Source organism: Haliotis rubra, unplaced genomic scaffold (genome assembly GCF_003918875.1).
Source record: "Haliotis rubra isolate DU_JTF1 unplaced genomic scaffold, ASM391887v1 Scf492, whole genome shotgun sequence".
In the NCBI taxonomy this organism is placed as follows: domain Eukaryota; kingdom Metazoa; phylum Mollusca; class Gastropoda; order Lepetellida; family Haliotidae; genus Haliotis; species Haliotis rubra.
This window is the reverse complement of record NW_025767182.1, coordinates 453,987-476,167: the sequence shown is the minus strand read 5'-3', so window position 1 is coordinate 476,167 and position 22,181 is coordinate 453,987. Positions and strand designations below refer to the sequence as shown.

General features: G+C 39.8%; 1 protein-coding gene and 1 long non-coding RNA gene across 2 annotated transcripts in view; one reads left to right on the top strand and one right to left on the bottom strand.

The window, feature by feature from the left end:
• The window catches only part of LOC124291476 (anoctamin-7-like), a 129,015-nt gene that overhangs the window by 69,008 nt on the left and 37,826 nt on the right, over positions 1–22,181 (bottom strand). Inside the window, 1 exon segment of the mRNA XM_046728462.1 lies at positions 17,570–17,693. Within this exon segment, the coding sequence (XP_046584418.1) occupies positions 17,570–17,677 (108 nt within the window). The 5' untranslated portion in view covers positions 17,678–17,693.
• Positions 8,460–9,112, top strand: LOC124291477. The gene is made up of 3 exons (XR_006902220.1): positions 8,460–8,688; positions 8,815–8,923; positions 9,060–9,112. It is a non-coding gene; the product is annotated as an uncharacterized LOC124291477 (long non-coding RNA).

Genomic DNA, 22,181 nt, shown 5'->3' with positions numbered 1-22,181 from the left:
CAGCAACATCACGGCGGGGGACACCAGAAATGGGCTTCACACATTGTACCCATGTGGGGATTCGAACCCAGGTCTTCGGCGTGATGAGCCAACGCTTCAACCACTAGGCTACCCCACCGCCCCCTTATATTTAGAAGTTAAATATTGTGGGGTGCCAAACAGTAAAACAATACACCTAAATTCCAGAAACGTGAATGGGGCAGGTAAATTTATCAGTAATGGCCAGACAATGCAGTGACTGTTATTGAGGGCAAATATCCACATGATATCATGTACATTTTACAAGATGTTAACACTCTGAGTGGTTGTTGTTCAAAGTCACACAAAGCAAAATTCCATCAGCATGACAGGGGCAGGTAAACATAGAACAATAGACAATCCAGTGACTGCAAGAATCCACAACACAGAATGAGTGAGTGTGTTTAGTTTTACATTCCTTTTGGCAATATTACAGCAATATTACAGCAATATCACAGAGGAGGACACCAGAAATGGGCTTCACACCAAGCAAAAAATCCATCCCAGGACATACACCAGAAATGGGCTTCAAACCATGTGGGGAATCAAACCCAGGTCTTCGGTGTGATGAGTGAATGCATTAACCACTACCCCACCACCCCATAGAGTCATGAAGACACAAACCCAGTCACCGAGTCAGACCACAACACCCATGTGTTCACCTGTTATTCTAATCACTTTAGTGAGTGAGTGAGTCAGATTTTATGCAATTTTTAGCAATATTCCTTACACATTGTTAATCACTTAAGGGTCAGAGGAGATGGTAAATGAATAAATGTTAGTTTCAATCGCATGGAGGATAAGGATGAATATGTTGGATAAAAATCTTATTTCATTAAGTTTGTGGGTGAAGGTTAACCAGAATTCACAGTAAATTAGATAAACTCTCATAACTTCTGAGGGGGTCCTCCATTTCTAAAGAGCTCTCTCGTTTTTTCAAGTTTTACTCTGAAATGAGCAAATGTTCATTTTCAGCAAAAACAAAGCTGCAGAAAAAGCAATCAGTTTGGCGTGACTTGACTGTGCTCCATCTTAAAGGTATTGAATTCATCTGCAGAATGACTAAAATACAATCTTCCTGAAGTCAATATTCCTACAATTAAGTTTTTTCAGGAGTTGGTTGGGGTATACGGCAGTCTCCAAAACTTCCAGGGTGATTATACTCTGTTAATGTGATGAACCAATTTTCAGTCTTAATCTAAACATAGAGATGAGAAGGTTATAGAATTTCTCCTTTATAACAAAACTTGTAGAATATCATTCTTATAAAGATGCAAAACATTGCAATGCATATTGCGATATTTTACAAAAAATACTTATATTGTTAATATAGCAGCAAGTATATTTAAAGCAAAAATATTCCCCTGTGAAGCTGTTAACAAAACAGTTTGTACGATGACTGAGTTTAGTTTTACGCCGCTTTTAGCAGTATTCCAGCAATATCACGGCGGGGGACACCAGAAATGGGCTTAACACATTGTGCCCATGTGGGGAATCGAACCCGGGTCTTCGGCGTGACGAGTCAACGCTTCAACCACTAGGCTACCCCACCGCCCCTGCATTTAAGGAACTATTGGAACAAACTTGATGTGCACTCTGAACACACAATGCCATTTAGAAAGTGGTCAAATGTAATATGTTATATTTGGGATTACACTTTCTTAGTAAAGTATAGATTCTAGTACTTTTATTGGGTTGAGTCCCATCCAGGATTCGAACCCACACCCTCAGTCATTCACCTAATCCCCTAAGTCAGCCGCCTAACCAGTTCAGCCACCGAGCTGAGTGGGTTAGGCAGCTGACTTTGTGTGCTGGCGATTAGGTGCCTGACTCTGAGGGTGTGGGTTCGAATCCTGGAGGGGACTCAACCCAACAAAAGTACTAGAATCTGTACTTTACTAAGGAAGAGTAATCTCCAATGTTACATATATGATGTGCACTCTGTCAGTTCTGCATAGCTCCATACCTATAAAAGCCACAGTGAAGTCAAGGAAACGTTTACAAAAATAACTGCTCTTTCACATTCTGTAGAAAAAGCCACACCTCAAGGAGGCATCACCTAAATATGTTTGTTTATGGAAACATAAAGAAAGAAAGAACTTGCTTGGATAGCCAATAACACTTACAGTTTATTTACGTTGATATAACTCCCAAACTGATACACGAACTGTGTTCTGAATGTCTTAAATAAAATTTTCCAGAGCCTGAAGTTTCCTTCTGAAAAGATTTTAATCCTACGTAAAATGTTTGAACTGCTCCCTACAAAGCAGCAGTGAAGATTAAGCAGCACATCTACCATACAACTGCCTACATGGATAAAGCATATGCCTGCAAAAAAATCACTTGGTGGATCAATCACCTTTCTCGTCATACCAGAAGACGTAAAAAGATGAAACTTGTTGTTACCTGGCCTGGTGATCACCACTCTATAAGTGAGTGAGTGAGTTTAGTTTTACACCGCTTTTAGCAATATTCCAGCTATATCACGGCGGGAGACACCAGAAATGGGCTTCACATATTGTACCCATGTGGGGAATCGAACCCGGGTCTTCAGCGTGATGAACGAACGCTTTAACCACTACGGTCACCCCACCGCCCCCCACCACTCTATAAGGATTGGTCAGTTCAAAGTCAGTATAGTGTGTGATGAATGTCCATGTTAAACTGTGCTATCTCAGTTGGATAACACAGGGTTTAATGTACACAGAAATGTGTGTCTACTATAAACAGTCGTATAGTATGGACACAGAAAATATATATATTGTATCCCAAGGGAAGCAGAATAATATCCACTGTACCAACTTCTTGATAAGAAATGTAAAGTGTTTATAATTAAAGTAATCATCAAATGTAACAGTACAGTAGGTCAACATTTCATCTGTTTAAAGGACATTCTTATTTCCTGCAGGGACCCTTGAAATTAGTAATCTAAGGGTCCAGTAGACCCCTACAAACACTATAAAACCAGCTAATTTCAGGCTAATACAAGTAGTCACACGCACAGACCCATTGTTGCATAAATGTAGCTTAGTCCCAATCCACAAAGAGTTCGTAACGTTACGATGTGTTGTAACTCTATACTTTACCATTGGCTTACGAATGTCGTATTGCTACGAACACATTGTTGATCAGAATCCTGGACTGATAATCCGATTTCCCTGCACCTCATATGATAATCCCGCATCAATCATTTTCATCAATCATTCAATCAACAGGAAAGCGTAATAATTATTTACCAAGAAGTGTCAAATAAGGGTCTATATTTGGTAAGACCTGACTTACAACATGTGGTAGTGCTCTATACAGCAAGACTAATTCTTTTACACAATCGACGGCATGAAATAGTAATGTCAGAAGACTTCAAAGCCTGCAGCAGCTTGGCAGTTCTCCCACACACTCCTTGACGAGCGCTGTCGGCTGTAATGGCAGTGTATTCACGCAGCTCTGTCTGTGACGTGTGCCCATCCGTGAGGCATTCTGTGATCTTGTCCAGTTTCATATTGAAGAAGGTAACAAGCGGCTAATACCTCGCTGATTAAAGATCTACCAGGGAATAAACCCTTTTACTAACATGCATCTTTCAAAGTCTACTATTTTTAATGTATTTGCTGAGAGTTGTTGAAAGTATTTAGAATGGTAAACTACATCTTTCATTCCAGCGTTATTGTTCAATACATGAAGGAAATGCACAACTTTCTCCACTTTTCAAAGATGTCTTTCTTCAGGAATAAGATGAGAGCTTTCAGAAGAACACTTTTCAAACACTACTGGGGCTCTTGATGAGAGAGCATTCCTTCTTGTATTGAGACACTAACAGCCTTAGCTGTCTCTATATGTCATTACTTTGGACGAGAGAACATCCCAAAAGAGGAGCCTATCTGACTATATACAGTTACAATATCTTATTAAATCTACATAAGAATCTTGGGTTTCATCACATAACTTCATATAGCTATCCTTTGTGTCAGTGAAAGTGGAGTGAGTGAGTGAGTGAGTGAGTGAGTGAGTGAGTGAGTGAGTGAGTGAGTGAGTGAGTGAGTGAGTGAGTGAGGGAGTGAGGGAAGTAAGTGAGTGAGTGAGTGAGTTGAGGGGAATGAGTGAGGGGAGTGAGTGAGTGAGTGAGTTGAGGGGAGTGAGTGAGGGAAGTGAGTGAGTGAGTGAGCGAGCGAGCGAGTGAATGAGGTGAGTGTTAGTGTGAGTGAGCGAGTGAGTGAGTGAGTTGAGGTGAGTGAGTGGAGGTGAGTGAGTGAGTGGAGTGAGTGAGTAAATGAGGTGTGTTAGTGTGAGTGAGTGAGTGGTTGATTGAGTTGAGGTGAGTGAGTGAGTGGTTGAGTGAGTTGAGGTGAGTGAGTGATGTGAGTGAGTGGAGTAAGTGAGTGAGTGAGTGAGTGAGTGTGTTAGTGAGTGAGATTAGTTTTACACCGCTTTTAGCAATATTCCAGCAATATCACGGCGGGGGATAACAGAAATTGACACATTGTACCCATGTGGGGAATTAAACCTGGGTTTTCAGCATGACAAGTGAACGCTTTATATAGGCTACCCCATCACCCAAGAAGTCATACTAAAGCTTACCAATGTAAATAAACATCACAAACACAACCTATCTTAAAATACCTTCATTTACACACTGGTAGAGAATGAAATAGAAAGTGTTCTAACGTCAGACTAAACCTCAGAGAGTCAAGGCTTGACTGGACTCAATATGCTGATGGGTCTCAACTAAAATCTGACGGAAAATTATCAAGGAACATAGATTCTATATTGGACAAACTTTATGGATAACAACTTCTTTTCTTTCGTGAGTGTGATGTTTGCAGGAATGACAACGCACTCACGATATAAAAATAGCTGTTATTGATATCTGTTCAATATTATATATCCCCACTTCTAAGATGACACTCAAAGAAGAACACAGATTCCCCTTAAATTCTGTATATAGTGGACTGACCCTCCCCCTCCGTAACACTGAGATGTACTGCAAGTCCCTACAGGCGTCTGGGAATTGTCACAACAAGTCAACTGGGTACAGATACCGAAGAAGTAAAGATTCTGTTAGCCACACAAGCCCATTTGATCTTCAAGTACCAGAGTCATATAAGCCCTGAAGAAGCCAGCACAAGCCTGTTTCAAATACTGCTGCGTCTGCTCTTCCCATACACAGCAGACGGCTTGTTGTCCATGGCAGGCCAAACCACCAGAAGTAATTAATAATGAAAAGACAATGAAAGTCTCCATGTACTGACCGGGTGAACCCTTATATCAATCGCATTTCATTCTGTCTACTTATGTCCTCATATTCGTGGAGTCTCGACTTGATCGAGATGATATCACATCATGCATTGCTCCGATATCTGACACAGAACATACCACAGCCTTTATGTGCCGATCCTGCTAATGCATGTTCTTGGTAATCAAGGGCAAGAAGACAGTGTAAATAAACCATAGCCTTGTCTCCGGAGACATCACAAGAATCAATGTTTTTGCTACAACCTAAATTTTCCATGAACCTACTTAGCCTTACTGTTTAATAGATTCATGGCCTCCTGGTATTTCAGCGGAACAGCCAGAAAGTACAACGATTTAGTTTGCAGAACAGTTGCATCCTGGATATTTAATACTGGTAAGGTGACAAGGACCATTCACACCAGTTAATTACCTTGTTGCTATTGATGAACTAGTAAACAACTCAGATTCCATATCATGGTATGGTTTTTCCACCACCATGACCACCATCATCATCATCATCATCATCTCGATGACGAAGGGTTGAAGATGTTTTTCATATGAAATCTTTAATGATTAAATCATAAATGTCTTATCTAAGTGCTTCGCAAGTTCACAGATAATCAGATGGTTTTACTCCATCATCATCATCATCATCATCATCATCATCATCATCATCATCATCATCATCATCATCATCATCATCATCTCGATGACGAAGGGTTGAAGATATTTTTCATATGAAATCTTTAATGATTAAATCTTAAATGTCTTATCTAAGTGCTTTGCAAGTTCACAGATCATCAGATGGTTTTACTCCATCATCATCATCATCATCATCATCATCATCATCATCATCATCAGTTATCAGTAGAGAGTACCATTATCTTTTACATCAATGGCACCAACCACACAAATATTGTTGATGACTTCCTATCAAGCTGATGTTTTTGTCCATAACATGAGTGAGAATTCATTTGTAGATCAACAAGTTCATTCAATCAATAAAATACTCTTTAAAATTTAAATATGATCCTGATCCTGAAACTTCCCTCACCTCACAAATATGTCTACTGCACTCTTGAAGAAAAGCATTTGTCATTATATGTAGAAAGTGGGGATATAAGGTTTTGGTCAGGCTGAATGTACATGATTTGGTCATACATTGGTCAAATTTGTTGCGAGTATTTTGACATCATACCATGCCTCACCACACAAAGATTCTTACACATTTTGTGTTAAAATACAAAAATATAGTGATGCAAGTCACTTGTCTGTCATAAGAATACATACTTTTTCAATATTGATGGACATAATCTTTTAAACTGAACAAAATCTTTTAAACTCAGTTACAAGATAGCAAGATTATAGGTACACATAAATATAAACCTGAAGGGTGCTTCTCACTATATATTAAGCATTTCTTGTTTCCCGGAATAACCACATTTGAGGCTTTTGTTTGCTCTCAGGTTTTACTTTTTGTAAGTAAGACCTCTTCCCAGGTTTTACTTTTTGTAATTATTTTTTTCTAACTCTATATGAACATCAACATTCAAATGATATATGAGTGTTTGGAGTGCAAATGTTTTCTCAAGGTAAATTGGGACCGCATTCTTCAGGTCATTGAGCGGACGCTCTACCTCACGGCCACCGAGCCGGCGAAGACGTTGGGGTGGAATTATCTATTTATAGTTACTGTCATTAAATTGATTTTACTTGCGCTTCAGTAATTGTTTTGTAGCTTCTTTCAATGATCATCTACATAATACTCATCCATCATTGACGGTTTATATGTTAGAGAAAGCACTTCCCTTCGGTTTTGGTAGAGAATGTAAAACCTTGGGAGGAGGGAAATCCCACAGTTTTACATTCTCTACCAAAACCGAAGGGAAGTGCTTTCTCCTATCCATAACACCAAAACACGACTGGGAATGTCACTTGTTGGAAGCGTCAACTCTGTCTGCATCCAAGATGTTCCTTTTGTCTTTTGGGAAATACACCATTCTTTTTAATACACAAGGGATATGCTTCCCACATTGTATCCATGTAGGGAATCGAACCCAGGTCATCAGCATGATGAGTCGATATAACTGTTTCCGGGTATGGATGACAGACGAAATGTACCCAAGGAGTTTTTTTTGTTATTTTCGAAACACAAAATATCACGTGACTAACCATGGGTTCGGATAGTGTAGTGGGTACCCAGGTACACGGGGCCCACCCGACCCTGTGTAGCTGGGTTACCTGTACCAGTCCTACATACCACACAGTTTACCCCTGAAGATCCGGGTTAGAATTGATCTTCAGCAACCCATGCTTGTCGTAAAAGGCGACTAACGGGATCGGGTGGTCAGGCTTGCTGACTTAGTTGACACATGTCATTGTATCTCAACTGCGAAGATCCATGCTCATGCTTTTCATCACCAGATTGTCTGGTTCAGATTATTTACAGACCATCGCCATTATCGTTGAGTGCGGCATAAAACTAAACTCACTCAGTCACTACACGTCACAGTTTAACCTCAATCTAACAAAGTGAACAGAATCCATCGGACCATGGGGGTTCTCTCTGCAATTACTGATGCTGCAATTACTGACGCTACAATTATTGATGCAATCACAAATGTAATCACTTGTGGAGAAAAACCTATTTGATATATTAATATATTTTAAAATTATCAGTTATTCCTTTGATCTATAATCACTTATAAATATATTCATTTACAATATGCAAACCCTTTTCTTTCATGTGTTGTGGCTCCAAAACCTGAACATGAAAACACATCACAAAAAGCATGATTATATATTAGTAACTACAGAGCAGACAAATTATGACTAATGGTATTAAAAAGAAGAAAGCTAAACAAACCTTTCCATGTCTATCATAAATATCTGCTTCAAGAAGGGGTTATTGTACAGTTCTGATGAGCATGAGTTTGTGTTTATGAATCATCATCATCATCATCATTATTGTCTTCATCACCACCATCATCATCATCATCATCACCATATTCAGTTATTACAAGTGCACCATTACATTGATGGCATCAACCAAATTAATACAAAATCCTGCTAATGACCTACTATTGATCTGATGTTTGTGCATAAGGCTGGTGAAAATTATTCATTTGCAGATCAACAAGTTCATTTGATCAATAAACACTTTTAAAACAATGTTTAGGAAATTTTAGGTGAACTAGTACTGTGCTGTAGCAATTGTCCTAGGTGGCAATTGTCCCAGGTGGCAATTGTCCTAGGTGATAATTGTCCAGGTGGTAATTGTCCAGGTGGTAATTGTCCCTGGTGGCAATTGTCCCTGGTGGCAATTGTCCAGGTGGCAATTGTCCCAGATGGCAATTGTCCCTGGTGGCAATTGTCCCTGGTGGCAATTATCCCAGGTGGCAATTGTCCAGGTGGCAATTGTCCAGGTGGCAATTGTCCCTGGTGGCAATTGTCCAGGTGGTAATTGTCCCTGGTGGCAATTGACCCTGGTGGCAATTGTCCCTGGTGGCAATTGTCCCTGGTGGCAATTGTCCCTGGTGGCAGTTATCCCAGGTGGCAATTGTCCAGGTGGCAATTGTCCCTGGTGGCAATTGTCCTGGTGGCAATTGTCCCTGGTGGCAATTGTCCCTGGTGGCAATTGTGCAGGTGGTAATTGTCCCAGGTGGCAATTGTCCAGGTGGTACAGGTGGTAATTGTCCCTGGTGGCAATTGTCCCTGGTGGCATTGTGCAGGTGGTAATTGTCCAGGTGGTAATTGTGGTAATTGTGCAGGTGGTGGCGGGTGGTAATTGTCCCAGGTGGCAATTGTCCCAGGTGGCAATTGTCCAGGTGGTAATTGTGCAGGTGGTAATTTTCCCGGTGGCAATTGTCCCAGGTGGCAATTGTCCCAGGTGGCAACTGTCCTGCACCCACTGTATTCATTAGCCCTAATATCAATTTAAATCAATTATTTTCTCATTTAAAAATTCATGGTTAATACCCATAACCACATACATTACATGCATGTTTTTAAGTTAATGTCAGAATAACTGGTATAAATGAAGATGTGTTAGACATCCATAATATATGATATATCATCGGAAATAGCATATAAAACATTCCGCTATACTTTCTTAACATTTTGGACAACAAATATTGACTTTAGAAAAACTTCTTGTTTTCAAGATACTTGTTTTTACATGCTTTATAAATTATTTGATTTTAAATTTGTACTGTATATCTCCTTTAAAATAAATATTTGATTGAGAACTTGAGAAATTTGACACGAGAAATGTCAAATTAACACATATGGGATCCACAACCATCAGATCATGGCCAGATGGCAGGTGGCCAAGTGGATGACGTGTTGGCATGTCACACCTAAACTACATACCTAACATCTCCAACCATGACACGTGGGGCAAAGACGAACATTTGTGCTGATGTAATAGGTAATATATCCATTAATGTTGGAGAATTTTGCTTGGCTAAACAATTTTTACTGGCTTCAGACATGGAATTGATCATGCTTATATTGGAAGTCTGCATCAGTTTTGAACATATGACCTCACTGTCTTTCTAAATGACTTGATTCCTTGGCTGTGACATACCAAGAGATGCCGAAAGATGGCAGTTGTCACCCTTCCTGAAGCTTGACATGAAGACGATAAAATAACCAAATAGCGACCACTTGACTTGGAGTGAGTGAGTGAGTTGGGTTTTACGCTGCTTTTGGCAATACTCCAGCAAATTTTCACAGTGGGGGACACCAGAAATGGGATTCACACTTTGTACCCATGTGGGGAATCGAACCCGGGTCTTCAGCGTGACAAGCGAACGCTCTAACCACTAGGCTACCCCACCACCACAACTCGACTTGGAGTTAGCTGCAGTGTACCATTTCTGAGAGGGGAATCCATGCTAGACAGCACCATAAGTCGGTACTATTAGAACAGATACACACTCACGGGTACCCACCTTCTTTAAGTGAAATAACCTTGAACTAAATGTTAAATTCAATTCATCATGCAAATGGCTGTGGCTTAAGGTGGCGTGTTTGTGAAAGCAATGGTTCATCACATCGAACTGTGGGGTTTGAACCAACACATGGTAAGAATGTGTGAAACCACTCTTCAGATATCAATTTCTATGAAATGGCAAGAATAACGGAAAAGTCCCATACATGGTATCTCATTCACTCCTCCTCCTGACTTTGGTTTCTATACAGATTGTTTCACGTCTAAAGACATGGTTTGATGACACTGTTCAAATTGGCAGTAATTGGCCAGTCTTGCAAATGAACGACAGTATTCCAATTCAGACAGGACATCTACTGGACGCAGTCTAGACGTTCACCACATACGACACAATCAAGGAGTATCTCTGTAGAAAACCTTCATTATCAGATCCTAGTAGCATACAACTTCCGTGTAAAACACAGTCGGTGCCTGCTATAAATCACAGAATGTCACCACGAGTGAAGTTTCAGTCAAATTATTGGGTTGAAGATGGACAGTCCCCCACTCTCATGTGCCAGTTACCAGACTTAGGGCACATTTTGTTCTTCCTGCCAAGTTATCCATGAAACTGAGATCCTGACATTCTGGCATCCAGGAGATCATTGGATGTCTGATTTATTAGCAGGCAAACAGAGCAGGTTATGACTTCGGGGTTATATATACCAGTGTGAGGTCGTGCGGTCTCTGAGATCACTGCTCCTGCAGTAATCTATTGCTCCTCAGATAGCAAGGAACTACCAATACTGCCATTAGTTAATATACTGGGCTTGCTCGTCTATCCAGGTTTCAGTTTTTGTGAAACAAAAGTATGTTTAACCCATGAGTTAATTAGAGTTGTGACAATGCCGCCTTGACATTCCTGATTAATTTCAAACACTGTTTACTTCTGCGGGAGTAGAGGCAGTTGGGTAGCCTAGTGGTTGAAGCATTCAAAGGCCCCGGTTCGGTCTGATTCGGCACATGGGTATAATATGTGAAGACCATTTCTAGTGTCTCCCTGCTGGTATATACAGGCTTCATCATATAGCAGAGTTTGTTGTTAATTTAGAATGAACGAATGAATGAATGAATGAATGGTTTCCTGCCTTAACTTAACAATCTAATAAATATGCCATGTCAACATTTATCATAAGTTGTTTAAAGGATGGTGACTTGCCATAGGACATGCCATTGTACCCCTAAAACTGTGTATTAATATAATGTAATATATTATATAAATCACTGGATTGCCTGGTTCAGACCAACACGCTGCAGTCATTTAGTGGAATATTGCTAAGTGTAGCCTTAAATGAGGAAAAAAACACTGTCAATTTCCTTCCTCAGTTAACGATGAAACAACCTCACATGCAGCCACATCCCACATTCAGTAGATAACTTCAGAGAGGTAATGGATTCACATCTTACCATTGTGTGCTTGTAATTTCTACGCTTGTTCTTATTTATCAAAATTCAAATGCTTGTTGGGCATTTAGGAGTTGGAAGGTAACATAACAACGTATGGTATGGATTTACAACTTCTTTAATATTTACAACACAACGTTTCTGGGTTACTTCTTGCCTGTTCATCAGGTGAATGACAGAATATGGTGTGAAATACATAGTATGTACAGGAAGCCAGTGAGATAGTATTACCAATTGAGATGTAAAGAGATAAAGTGATGTGTTTTGATTGAAATTTACAGAGTTCAAAGAGATTAAGTTGTATGTTTATGCAATGGATGGAGAGAATATTTATACAATGTGCGAGATAAATGCAATTAATCAATCAGCAGTCTATAATCAAACCTCTTTCCAAATAAGGTGTATTTTTTATTGAAATCCTTATTTCCTATGTTTTCACCTGTTGATACCATCATCGGGGCGGTGGGGTAGTCTAATGGTTAAAGCGTTGGCTCGTCACGCCGAAGACCCGGGTTCGAATCCCCACATGGGCACAATGTGTGAAGCCCATTTCTGGTGTCCCCCGCCGTGATGTTGCTGGAATATTGCTAAAAGCGGCGTAAAACCAAACTCAGTCAGTCAGTCAGTCAGTTGATACCATCAGTAGTGTAGCATGGCATCACTGGTAGTTTATCTCTCTGGTCAATGATATACTGGGATACAGACAACTCTAAACCAATAGGGACCGCCTCCGTGGTGTAGTGGTTAGAGCGTCCGCCCGGAGAGCGGAAGGTCGCGGGTTCGATCCATGACCGCATCATACCAAAAGATGTTAAAATATGGTACTTGTTGGTCCCTGCCTGGCGCTCGGCATTAATGGGTACAACAAGGACTGGTCGGCTCGGAGTCAGTATAATGTGGCTGAGTGGGGTATTCATGCTTCACTGCGGCATGGTATCTCAGTGGGCTAGCACTGTAAAACCAGCTTCAGTCTGGGCTAGTACAAGCAGCCGCACGTACACATACACACGCATGCACATCGTCATATGAGCGAAATATTCTCAAGCACAACGTAAAACCCAATTTCACCTACTAATAGACTGCTAAGTTCACAATCAAACTTGCTGGAACTGATACCTTGACCAGTTCATGTAATTTTCATTCTATGGAGATCATTTCAGTTTACAAAAATCATGCCAGACAAAATTCAGTCTATAAGTGCTTGCAATGACCAAATTCCACAGCTAATATAAACATGCATGCAGGTGGCTTCACCATCAGGCTATAGCTACCAAAGCACTTGTGTGCCATCACTGAAAGAAATCAATAAAAACATGTCAGTTTCATGCCAGTCTTCTCTGACAGAGGAGCAGCATGCAGACTGCTACTTCCAGACCCATCAGTCCAAAATGCAGAAGCTAAAAAGACGTCCCCATGGATTATCCGTCATAACATGGCTGAATATAAGCAATCTACTCACATGAACATTAATTCAATATTGGAGAGTTCATTGTTCCGCCCACGGTGATACATCTGTGTTGAAAACAAAGGATGAAAGACAAGGGGTCCTCTTGAGAACCTTACAGAACCTATAGAACCCAGAATCGTTCCAACAGCAGCAAACCTCAACAACCCGACTCTGCTTCCATCTATTTCTAATATTGCATAAACAACATACAATGTGTTGTTTTGTGAAACAAACATGATATCATCATGTGTGACAATGTTTACTTTTCATTTTGTGTGATAATGGTAATGTCCTGTCATACATATTGTGTAACAATGACCTTGGTTGACAATATTCATTGACTGTTCCATATTTTGCAACAATAGTCTACAATGTTCACAGGCTGTTTTACTTCGTGTGACAATTCTAAATGACTATTGCATGTTGTTTGGCAATGTTAATAGCCATTTGAATTTTGTGTGAGTTTACCAGGTGCTGAATCTCGTGACTATGTTAAGTGACTGTTGCATTTTGTGATACAAGGTTAACTGATGGTTAAATCTGTTGTGACAACATTAACTGGCTGTTTAATCTTGTATGAGTTTCCTTTTGTGTGACAATGTTAAACTGACTGTTTTATCTTGTATGAGTTGCCTTTTGTGCGACAATGTTAACTGAGTGTTTTATCTTGAATGAGTTGCCTTTTGCGTGACAATGTTTACTGACCGTTTAATCTTGTATGAGTTGCCTTTTGTGTGACAGTGTTAACTGACTGTTTTATCTTGTATGAGTAACCTTTTGTGTGACAATGCTAACTGACTGTTTTATCTTGTATGAATTGCCTTTTGTGTGACAATGCTAACTGACTGTTTTATCTTGTATGAGTAACCTTTTGTGCGACAATGCTAACTGACTGTTTTATCTTGTATGAATTGCCTTTTGTGTGACAATGCTAACTGACTGTTTTATCTTGTATGAGTAACCTTTTGTGTGACAATGCTAACTGACTGTTTTATCTTGTATGAATTGCCTTTTGTGTGACAATGCTAACTGACTGTTTTATCTTGTATGAGTAACCTTTTGTGTGACAATGCTAACTGACTGTTTTATCTTGTATGAGTAACCTTTTGTGCGACAATGCTAACTGACTGTTTTATCTTGTATGAATTGCCTTTTGTGTGACAATGCTAACTGACTGTTTTATCTTGTATGAGTAACCTTTTGTGTGACAATGCTAACTGACTGTTTTATCTTGTATGAATTGCCTTTTGTGTGACAATGCTAACTGACTGTTTTATCTTGTATGAGTAACCTTTTGTGTGACAATGCTAACTGACTGTTTTATCTTGTATGAGTAACCTTTTGTGTGACAATGCTAACTGACTGTTTTATCTTGTATGAATTGCCTTTTGTGTGACAATGCTAACTGACTGTTTTATCTTGTATGAGTAACCTTTTGTGCCAGACAATGCTAACTGACTGTTTTATCTTGTATGAATTGCCTTTTGTGTGACAATGCTAACTGACTGTTTTATCTTGTATGAGTAACCTTTTGTGTGACAATGCTAACTGACTGTTTTATCTTGTATGAATTGCCTTTTGTGTGACAATGCTAACTGACTGTTTTATCTTGTATGAGTAACCTTTTGTGTGACAATGCTAACTGACTGTTTTATCTTGTATGAGTAACCTTTGTGCGACAATGCTAACTGACTGTTTTATCTTGTATGAATTGCCTTTGTGTGACAATGCTAACTGACTGTTTTATCTTGTATGAGTAACCTTTTGTGTGACAATGCTAACTGACTGTTTTATCTTGTATGAATTGCCTTTTGTGTGACAATGCTAACTGACTGTTTTATCTTGTATGAGTAACCTTTTGTGTGACAATGCTAACTGACTGTTTTATCTTGTATGAGTTGCCTTTTGTGTGACAATGCTAACTGAGTGTTTTATCTTGTATGAGTAACCTTTTGTGTGATAATGTTATCTGACAGTTTTATCTTGTATGAGTTGCCGAGTTGCCTTTTGTGTGACAATGTTAACTGACTGTGTTATCTTGTATGAGTTGCCGAGTTGCCTTTTGTGTGACAATGTTAACTGACTGTGTTATCTTGTATGAGTTACCTTTTGTATGACAATGTTAAGTGACTTTTTTATCTTGTATGAATTGCCTTTTGTGTGATAATGTTAACTGAGTGTTTTATCTTGTATGAGTAACCTTTTGTGTGACAATGTCAACTGACTGTTTAATCTTGTATGAGTTGCCTTTTAGGTGACAATGTTAACTGAGTGTGACAATACCAACTGACCTGTATAAAGTGTGAAAATACCAACTGTCCAGCACAGGATTACCCTGCGTACAACCACGGATTTGTTGATAGGCTATTTCCGATGACATGAAGATGTGTGGTGGCTGAGGAACCTTTGGGTTTATATGGGAGCTACAGATTACCCCCAGTTTTAACCGAAATCGTGGTATCGAAAAGGGCGTTAATGCGAGGGGATGACTATATTTCTTCTTGTGCATCTTTTTTGAAAAGTGACTATAGTCCAGAAAGCTAAGGCCTTGAGGAGGCAATCCAGTCACCTTCTGAACATGTTTTGTTTGATGTTTTTCGCAGTATTAGACCATCATGACAAAGCCTGTAAATAATGAAGTCTGGATGAGACAAATGATAAAAACTACAGCTAGCAACAGTCTGTATTACTGTGATATGATCACAAACAATCAACCATGTCATCGATTCAGACTACCACATTCATTATACTTCGTTGGCCACAAACATATAACAAGTGCACATGTCCTCCAGTTTGAATAGTGTGAGTGAGTGAGTTTAGTTTTACGCCGCTTTTAGCAATATTCCAGCTATATCACGGCGGGGGACACCAGAAATGGGATTTACATATTGTACCCATGTGGGGAATCGAACCCGGGTCTTCGGCATGACGAGCGAACGCTGTAACCACTAGGCTACCCGACCGCCCCCTTGAATAGTGTACTTAAAAGAGATGTGTCAGTGCATCATGAGACAGTGAGATAATTAACCCTGGCGTGTATCATCCCAGACTCTCGAGGCAGCTGGAATATGGCTGACATTGGCTAAAATAACGTTCTGGCTCTACCCAAAATAAAAGCAGGACATAATCGCCACTTTTTCTGCCCAACTGTTCGCTTCAGTGATTCCCTATTGCAATCACCCCGGCACATTCCTCAGCTGTTACACAGGTCCTATGTGGTTAAGTAGATCAATCACAAATTGGTCACACCCATCACACAGTAATAGACGTGTTCACAGGGACATCCACCCAGTTAGACTCACAATGCATCTTCAGGGGTTGTTCTTTGAATCTGAATTAGACACACATGAGCCACAAGATCATAATTCTGTTTAAGACTGATGAAGAAGGGAAACTGTTGCAGCAAGATGATTTAAAAATACCCAAAATATGTAAGGCTCATAGTTTTAATAAAAAAATCATGCCTGATTTTGTTGCTATGACTGAAGAAATATCCAGTTTTCCTACAAGATGCCAGCTAGGCCCCACCCAGAATATCCAATAGCCTGACCCTTACACAGACACAAACCTCCATTATAAACTAGTTGTGCAAGTTTCCTCATGGTTTAATTGATGAACCGATGAAGGCATTTTTCACTGATAAACATGATGATTCTGATGACAAAGATCCACTTCCAACCCTAGTGAAACCATGTTGCCCAAAATGTTTGTAAGGGTTCATGTGTGCAATTGACGATCACAAACCTACAGGCATGGTAGATTTACACACATGCCACTGCTAAAAATATTCTTCCAGCACATAATAACGCAAATTTCATGTCTTCGTAACATGTAGGATGTAATGAACTGACATTTCATCCTCTCAACACCATAATATCAGTAACATTCCAAGTGGCAGTTTCGGACTCCGGCAAAGCAAGAAGGATGTGGCGAAGAAAAGCAGTCCCGGAGTAGGCCTCAATCAAAAGGATAATCTGATTCAAAGTCTTTCAAAAATTGTTTAAGACTTTTATTCTGAAACATGAACCTGAAAGGGAAGATACCGTATATGACCGACTATAAGTCGGGCCCCTTTCTCAACCCTCTAAATTCTTGCCAAAACCATGTAACTCAAGTATAAGTCGGCCCCTTTCCCCGTACGAATCGGTATCGCCGCCTCAATCTTCACTCTCGGACACTATGTTTAATGCGAAAATATATGCATGAAGCATTTTTGTCACAGGTCATAACCTAGCACGATACGTCAAATAATCCCATAATTTACGTATAGGTAGCGATTTCTTGATTAATGAACTCAAGTATAAGTCGGGTCTGATTTTTTACCTACATTTTCTGGTATCAAATTTCCGACTTATAGTCGGTCATATACGGTAATCAAAATTATGAATCTGAAAAAGGGGTCCTGCAACAGCAGAAGTCCTCAAGGAGCAAGAACCTCCATATTTCTACAGCTGCAACAATGGTTACTGTCAACTTACCAGGACATCTTCTTCCATGATCTTCACCTTGTCCTCAGACTGGCGTTTGGACGTGGCGCCATAGTCTTCCAGCTGCAGAGAGGCGCCGTTGATCTTGTTCTTCTCCATGGCTCACTCATGTATCCTACAAAATAGGACACACCCAGTTACAGTTTGTTGTTTTTTTGTTTAATGCTGCAGCAATATTCAGCATGCATGACAGCAGCTGGTAAAATGTGTCTTTGGACCATAAATGTTGATATTGTCATTGATGTTCTGTGCAGGTATGCATGTCATGTGGGGACAATGACAGGAAACAAACTTAGTCACTGAGCCAGGATGTTGGATCCATTAAGTTTCCTCTGATGAACAATCCAAATGGGAGACAAAGACACGTTTCCCAACCCAGAATCCCAAGTTGGAAACAAGATTCCGAGGACCAATTCTAACCTAGAATCTGCATGGGGAAACAAGTTTAGGTTTCTGGACCTGTTCTAGCCTGGGATTTGGACCTGTTCTCGTCTGAATCTGGATCTGTTCCGGCCTGAATCTGGACCTGTTCTAATATGGACCAGTTATAACCTGAAATGTTGACCTGTTCTAACCTGAAATGTGGACCTGTTCTAACCTGGACCTGTTCTAACCTGAAATGTGGACCTGTTCTAACCTGGAATCTGGGCCTGTTCTAACCTGGACCTGTTCTAACCTGGAATCTGGACCTGTTCTAACCTGGGCCTGTTCTAACCTGGAATCTGGACCTGTTATAAAATGGACCTGTTCTAACCTGGAATCTGGACCTGTTATAAAATGGACCTGTTCTAACCTGGAATCTGGACCTGTTCTAACCTGGACCTGTTCTAACCTGGAATCTGGACCTGTTCTAACCTGGGCCTGTTCTAACCTGGAATCTGGACCTGTTATAAAATGGACCTGTTCTAACCTGGAATCTGGGCCTGTTCTAACCTGGACCTGTTCTAACCTGGAATCTGGACCTGTTCTAACCTGGGCCTGTTCTAACCTGGAATCTGGACCTGTTCTAACCTGGACCTGTTCTAACCTGGAATCTGGACCTGTTCTAACCTGGGCCTGTTCTAACCTGGAATCTGGACCTGTTATAAAATGGACCTGTTCTAACCTGGAATCTAGACCTGTTCTAACCTGGACCTGTTCTAACCTGGAATCTGGGCCTGTAATAACTTGGAATCTAGACCTGTTCTAACCTGCAATCTTGACCTGTTCTATAAAAACCTTTCTTTTAAGAAAATACTACAAAGTCTAAAATAAATATTCAACCACTTGGTTCTTTTATGCACTGAAAACTGTGTTTCAGCACTTGTATGTTCTTGATATTATAGCAGTTTGAGCATACACTATGCATGGAATTCAGCACGACATAAATACTCATATTATTTATCATTTATTAAATCTTACATAACATAGCTGGACATCTGTAGGATTGTCCTGTAGTTCACATCACAACAGAAATAAATTCCATCTCTGAAATATACACACAGTACCCACCAACCAACTCACTTTTTTAATCCAAAGCGATAAGCACAGCACCATTTATTCGAATTATGATTCTACATACACAGACTGTCAGTCTATGTCTAAGTATATGAGTTAGGACAATCATTGTACTATTGGTGCTGTAGGCAACGACCCCATATAATCAGTATCAACCCAGCTCAGCTGTGATCACAAATCTACATACATATCAAAGCTTCCCCTCCAGCAAACAGCAAGCCACCATTTTTCAACAGTTACTAATCCTGCATGATAACATGTGTACACTCAGCATCCCTGGTTAGTAGGAGGTTCAGAGCCTGGGCTGACACTGGTGATGACTAATATCTCCATCACATAGATTAAATGTACTTCTTCATCCAGAGAGCTGGGCCACAAACAGGCTTACAGACAATTTAGTGAGAAGGCTTTAGGTATATTTACCTATATACTTATGTATACATTGCATGAAGGGTAATATTTTACCCTATAAATTAAGTATTAAAAAAATTACAGTTGGTCATTACAAAAACGTAATTTATCCAGCACTAGCTTATTTTTAGTGAGTGAGTATGGTCTTGTGCCGCAATATTCCAGCAGTATCGGGCGGTGGGGTAGCCTAGTGGTTAAAGCGTTGGCTCGTCACGCCGAAGACCCGGGTTCGAATCCCCACATGGGTACAATGTGTGAAGCCCATTTCTGGTGTCCCCCGCCGTGATGTTGCTGGAATATTGCTAAAAGCAGCATAAAAACACACTCACTCACTATTTTAGATTTATCTTCTAAATATTAGAACAACTTTACCAACAGATTAAGATACATTAACAAAGTCAGGTTTAACTGTCCGCATGGATGAAATCAAGGCATATGTAAAAAACAAACTGGTATCAAACATTTACAGTATTATAGAGTGGTACGTGATATTTAATTACATAATTAATCACTTTATACAATTTCCATCATCATACTTAACCAGGCTTTGCTCGCTCTGGCAACCATCAATATTAGTCGGATCATCGTAAGCCTTGCCAACACGCCCTCATTACGAAGGCAATTATTCGTGTAAGAACTCCCGACTCAGCAATCTGTCTCTCCTGTTATTGACTATAGCTAGACATTCCATTAACCAAGGCATCTAGACATTCGCACAAATTGGTCTTGTTACCCAGCTAATCAAGATTGTGACCACACAAGCATCTAATTTAACTTTGAAAAGACGAGAGGCCATTTGTCCAAAGTGTTAAAGTGGGTGGGAACTGAATCTCGTAAGTAGGCATGTCTTATTCTGTAGAGAGTAAAATATCACTAAAAGGAAGAATAATTAGATTAATTAATTGTTAAATGATATCAGTACTGGCAAAGTTGGCATGATAATGTTTTATTAGAAAAAGTGAAAAATATGAAAGAGATTAATTCATGAATAATTCAATGAAATCTTATAACCTGAAACTCAATTAAACCACAAAGAATTCACTAGTAGATTCTATCACGACCACGTTCACTATAAATACATTCCACTTCACATCATTTGGTCCACAAGCACCTTAAGATAAAGAATACAGCTATGTTTGTTGCCCTGTTTCCTTTTTTAATGAACCCGTGAAGATCCAAATTAGAACAGTTCTCTAGCAACCCATACTTATCGTAAGAGGTGACTAACGGGATCGGGTTGTCAGACTCGCTGACTTGGCTGACACACACATCATCGTATCCCAAATGCGCAGATGCAATTGATCACTGGACTGTCTGGTGAAGACTCCATTATTTACTGACCACCATATAGCTGGAATATTGCCAAGTGCAGCATTAAACACCAAATAAACAAACAAACAAAAAAACAAAATCTGTCTTTTATGAAATAATTGAAATATGGTCTGATGAAACAGCAACAACACTGATGCAGTAGGAGGCATCAAAAACTCTCTGAATTGTGATATTGACCAATGTGATCACATCAGCGCTTCCCATAGCTCTTAAATGTATTTAACTTTTTTAAAATTAAAATAAACATCCGAAACAAAGGGAATTGTAAAAGTTCATGCGAGAAGACAATTTTCTTGTTGCATAGTCATATGTCAGTACTAAACAAACAAACAAAACATACAGAAAATACATAAAACTGTATATAGAATTCATGTTACTATTGACATTTAACACTAGCAATAAGAGATGGGTTTAGTATCCTCAAGCTAAGATGTTAATTTGATACATAGTACACTACATCATTATAGGATATTTATATAGCACACATATCTATGCAACTAGTGCATTCTCAAGGCACTGGTATTATTTCCTCGATCATTGGATGTCAATATCAACGGGCACATCGTATTATCAATCTCAACTCCCTGGGGATCATACAACTCTTGCTGCCACTAGGCGCACCGTGTTATTGTGGCTTTCTCATCCTAACAAGGTACCCATTCACAGCTGGGTGGACTGGGACACATAGTCACAGTACTTTGTCCAAGTTCACTGCACGTTGCTTTACGAGCAACCAGGTGTTTGCACGTATTTATGTGGCCACCATTTGGTCATATACCAACGGATTCGTGGATTCTTTTAAGTGCACAGGGTTGTGTACCGTACACTAGGGGTTGTGACAACACTGAAAGAGTCTGCACACAAAGTTGACTCCAAGGTTTTTACACCCGGTCACAGGTGGGCTCGACCCAGACACCTCAACCTCGCTGGATCACTAGCCTGGCTCCTTAGCCAGCTCACCCACCGTGCCCCATGATGTATAAAAGCTAATCATATTTAGCAGCATCAATGCAAATTCCAAGAAGCCCAAATAAAGCATGTTAAATATATTCATCTGTAAAACAAGCAGCTTGAGAACATATAGGATTTTACAATTCATTGTTATAACTGCTTCCAACCCTCATGGGAATTCAAGGTTTGATTCTATCACAGTAGCATATGCTTATAGAACAAGGTGGCTCAATGGATCAGGTGTCAGAGTGAGTGACTTAGTTGATTGCATGTTATTGTATCCCCAGAGAGGAAGGTTGCTCTTAATGTCAACCACTTGTTTGTCTGGCCCAGTCTGGCCGCTACTAATATAGCTTAGTATGGCCTTGAACAAAACATTTATCTGTCAGTCCCAATAATTATTGCAGAAAGG